Genomic DNA, 5,119 nt, shown 5'->3' on the forward strand with positions numbered 1-5,119 from the left:
GTGGACTAAAGTTAAACGTATATAAAAATAAAATAGTTGAGAGAGAGAGAGAGAGAGAGAGAGAGGCCCGTGATTTTGCGTGGGAGTAGCAGAACGTAGCTTCTTTTCAGACAAACGCCACGTTGCCCAATCACCCAAACCAAACCTCTCAATTCTAATCCCATACATGTGGACCACCGTAAGCTCCTCAGACCCCCTCTATCCATCTACGTTCAATTTCAAAACTCAGTCCCCTCTCTCTCTCTCTCTATATATATATATATATTCAATCGTATATTTCATGTACATGTACAAAGAAGAACGTATATAAGCATTCTTTTGTACGGTTGTAGGTTCGAATTTACAAAATAATTAAAGTATTAAATTCCGTTCGAAAAACTTTTAGATTTTGAATACGTACGTATTCTCCAAAAAAGATAAATAATATCACAAAAATCTCGATTAAAACTTTTCAATGTTTATATTGGTGAGTTCGTAAAGGATACAACATGAGATTGTAAGAATAGTCAGCATAGCAAAAATCATACTTGAGATATAAAGGGTTGGTATTTATAACTGTGTCTAAACTACATAATTATACGTGGATTCTTGATACAAGAATGATCATATGGTCATCATGAGTCTGTACATGCCTGACTTTAACTTGACTTGAGACTCGACATATAGGACCCGAATAGTAGTGACACGAAATTATGATACTAAACAACAACTTATTTAATTTGTTTTATTCTAAAGTATTTGAGTATAGTACTATCACATTATGTATATATGCTTTGTCGTATGTGGTTTGATGTATTACACATAGATTTTTAATGATTTGAAAAATTACATCTATTATCTCTAAGGTTTGTTTTCTTTTAATATATAAGTCTATCCTTCAGTCAAAATTCATTGAATTTGTTGATATTAACAAAAAATTGATATTTATCCTTTATTGACTTATTGCAAATAAAACAAATTATTTATGACTAAACTACCTTTATAACAACGAAAATATACCTTTTCAAATGCACCAATGTATGACAATGTATAAGGGTTAATTTGATCGTAAAAAAAATTAGTTGACACGGAATAAATTTGTAATAAGTCAATCAATGATAAATATAATTTTTTATCGTGAATTTTTTACTAGACGAATTTTATCAAATATCAGGAAGTTATGTAATTTTTTAAATAATAAAAAAATATTTGTAATTATGATAAATTTTAGAGGATGTCGTCGTAATTTATTCAAAAAATAAATAAAAAATAAAAAGAGAAAAAGAAGAGAAGAGTTGGGGAGCCGAGACTGCGGCGAGCGGACATGTCGGCTAGAAAAAATTGAGAGAGTGTGCGCGTGGAAATTGATTTGTCGGCGGGAGATTTGTACTTATCCAAGAAACATGGCGGCGGAGTCCAGTCAGCCGCCATCGCTCGAGCCGCCGATCCCCCAACCCGACCACCTCAATTTCACATAGCCATTTCCCTTTTCCAATGAAGATACATTGGTTTTGTATGTATCATTCACGTAAGAGTTTGTGTGAGAAGACAATAGAATTGAATAGGAAATGTTTGTATGATTTGCTCGCCGCATTCCCAAACGGCTCATGAGAGAACATCCATTTTCACATTGTTGTCCCAATCAATTTTATTCCAATTAAATTAATTGAATCGTAAATATATTATACTTGTCATATTATTGGATATTTTTTAAATTTGTACACCAATCATAATTTATTATATTTTCATATAATCGATTCCCATTTGAGCAAATCCGACTCGAATTAGAATTTTCTCTTCACTATGTTACTAGTTAGCTTTGCTCGGAATTGTTTTCAAACTGTTGTCCCCGCACCACCGTGTCAGAAATATGATATTTTGTTATGACTGACTATCGTAATTATATACGATTAAAATTGTCACTCTCCATATTTAAAAGATTAAACTTGTTATTTTTTCATAATAATTACTGGTTGTTTTAACGAATAAGACTAAAACTTTACCAAATTTAACTAAAACTTAGCCAAATTAAAAAATACAATGCATGCTTTAGTCATAATAAAAACCACTGTAAGTATTTCGGTAATAGCTAAAATAATGATACATTCTGATTAATTTATCGTTGAAATTTAAGTTTTTATATTAATTTATTTGACCGTAATTCATATATAATATTAATTTATTATGGCTCTTAATTAACGGTCGTGATTTATAGTGTATGGAATATATAAAGACAAACAAACACCAACACACATAAATATTAGATGTATGAAGCCATTTCAAACCCCACCTCCATATAAATACTCCGCATCACCTCAAGAAACAAGCGTTTTCCAGCGCGAGTTGTTGCTACCTTAGACACTACTCTCAGCGCTCCTCTCTCCTATTTCCATCATCTAACCCTAACCCGTATATTCTCCCTCCAAAACCCGGAAACCCAGGAGAGGAATCCGAAGCCCGGAGAAAAATTGAACACGGCCGGCCGCAGGATTCATGGAAGGTTCTTGCTGTACGTCGTCGTCGTCCAGCACCGATCAGAACCCGAAGAGAAAGCCGAGGCAGCACACACAGGACAAACCCTATAGAGGGATACGGATGAGGAAGTGGGGCAAGTGGGTCGCTGAGATCAGGGAGCCCAACAAGCGCTCCAGAATCTGGCTCGGTTCCTACTCCTCCCCCGTCGCCGCGGCGCGTGCCTACGACACCGCCGTCTTCTACCTCCGCGGCCCTTCCGCCCGCCTTAACTTCCCCGAGTGCATAGTCCACGACCCCCAGCAGCACGACCTGTCCGCCGCCGCCATCCGGAAGAAGGCCACCGAGGTCGGTGCTATGGTCGACGCCCTGCAGGCCGCAGCCCACCCCCGAGGAAACTCGGGTCGGGTCGCCCATGAAAAACCCGATTTGAACGAGTACCCGAGTCCAGAAACTTCGGAGGACAACTGAGAGGAATTACCTGGTTACGGTCTACGGCTGTCTGTCACTCTTTTAGAAGGTTAAGGTTTCTTTTTTTTTTTTTTGAAAAAAAAAAACTTTATTTTTGTGGAGTTAATTGTAATTTCAGCTGAGATGTATAAAAGTGTACATCTGGAGGAGGAGAATTAACGCCTTTCTCTGTTAATTAGAAAAAAAAACACAAAATTATACAAATATCCTTGTTAAATTATTGGCCGGGAGTACTGCTCTGCAAACACCATATAATAATCCAATTTTCATAATTTCTTATATTTTGTTTTCCAAAAAATTGTCCTAATTTTAATTTTGGGCTATTTTTCCACTGTTTCATTGGACTTTTGATGGAAGATTAAAATTGAAATGAAAATGGAAATTGAAATTCGGGGTCGCGCTCATCCACAGTACAGAGTTGATAAGAAGAAGATAAGGTAGGGAGAGTTGGGCAGCCAAACAGGGCATTACTTTTGCACCATAAATAAATACAATAAATAAATAGAGAGGTATATTAAAAAAAAAAGGAAATAAATAAAGAGTAGTGGTCCAGAGTGTTGATTTCACTAGTGGGTGGTGAGTGGTGAAATTATTATTCATGATCATGGGCAGGTGGGCGGTGACTATAATTTTATTATTATTATTATTATTTTACTTATGGTGTATATTATTATATGTTAAAAAATACGTACCCGAAATTGAACGTGTCACTTGTTTGATTTATGTGGTAAGGAAAGGCAAAAGTTAGATTGCATGAATAGTTGTCATGCACTTAGTCAGGACTATAAAAAAGTTAAATTAAATTTCAGATTTGAGTTTGAACTCAAGCTCATAGTCCTTGATTTGGCTCGAATCGATGAGCGTGAATTTTTCGGGCTCGAGTTCGAAATGGAGTATTTAGGTTCAAGTTTGTTTGAAAAAAATCCAAGTTTAGATTGAGTTGGCTTGTAAAATTCAGTAGCTGACTTGACTTAACTTGCGCTCTTGTTCGGCTGAGTGTGTTTGTGTAAATTTATAAGTTTGTCAAAATATCTTGTAAGATATTTAAAGTGTTCAATATTTATTTTTTTATTTTAAAAAAAAACGAGCTTACGAGATCCAAATTTTCTAAGAAAAAGTAAGAAGTTATCAACTTGTTTTCAAATTTTTTTAAAAAAATTGATATATCTTGCGACTCTATCTGTACTCGCATTGCGCAAGTTTCTGTCTGCTCTAACTTCTATACCATAGGAAGGAGTCACACGATTTTGTCCTATTAAGGCGTCTAGTAAGTAAGGGAGAGGAGGCTTTGAAGGGCATATTAACCACTAAAACTCTTCGTCTGCAGCCAAACTGGCAAGTTTGTCTACATCAAAATTAGTTCAATTTTTTGTTCAAATTAAATTTGAATTTTCCATTAATAACAAATTATAAGATTCATAATTTATTTTATTTAGATATTTTTATAATTCATAGCCAAACACCCTCTAAAGTTGGATGATAAAATTATGATATACACTAAGATCACAAGTATACTTGAGCATGTCTAGTGTGAAAGGTGGGAGAGAAACAGAAAGGTGTAGTTATAATAAAGTACTATAAAGAACTATTGTTGCAGATTTAGTCAAAATGTACAACATTAATTTGAGTTATCTAATCTTATAATGTTGTCTCATAATAAAACACCATCTGTCTGTTTCAGTTACGCCCTTAATACCATCCACCTATTTGAGCTGTCAGTATGGAGAAAAAAAATTAGATAATTGAAGTATTAGTCGATTTTGAATCATATCACGTCACTACAATACAAAATTTTACGATTATTGTTGGAGGGGGAAAAATTATTATACATGACAAACTTTGTAGTATAACTATTAAATTATTACCAAATTTTTGTTGCGAGTTTTTTTTTTTGGGAAAAAGTAAGTTTCATAGATGAAAAAATCGGCATAGTACAACAGTGCTCATAAGCTATGCTTTCCTTCGACAGGTCAAGAGATACGCCACAATCAATAAAGTGCACTAGTACTAACAGAGCTAGGAAGATTTATGCTCAGAATTCGTAGTCTAACATCCTCTATTATTAAGTTAGCTAACGTGACCGGTGTCCTTGCAGTGTGTTCGAACCTCCTTAAATTGCGTTCCCTCCAGATGTGGTAGACGCAGGATCCAAGTAATGTACGGAAAGCCATATTATTTTTTTTGTTGCGAGTTTTAC

At 34.9% G+C, this 5,119-nt stretch overlaps 1 protein-coding gene across 1 annotated transcript; it reads left to right on the forward strand.

Annotated features, from left to right (window-relative positions):
* LOC105155543 (ethylene-responsive transcription factor ERF011-like) lies at positions 2,257–3,100 on the forward strand. Its single transcript, XM_011071437.2, has one exon. It carries the CDS (start codon positions 2,473–2,475, stop codon positions 2,920–2,922), a length of 450 nt encoding a protein of 149 aa, XP_011069739.1. The 5' UTR covers positions 2,257–2,472; the 3' UTR covers positions 2,923–3,100.

This window comes from Sesamum indicum, linkage group LG2 (assembly GCF_000512975.1).
Source record: "Sesamum indicum cultivar Zhongzhi No. 13 linkage group LG2, S_indicum_v1.0, whole genome shotgun sequence".
Classification (NCBI taxonomy): Eukaryota; Viridiplantae; Streptophyta; class Magnoliopsida; order Lamiales; family Pedaliaceae; genus Sesamum; species Sesamum indicum.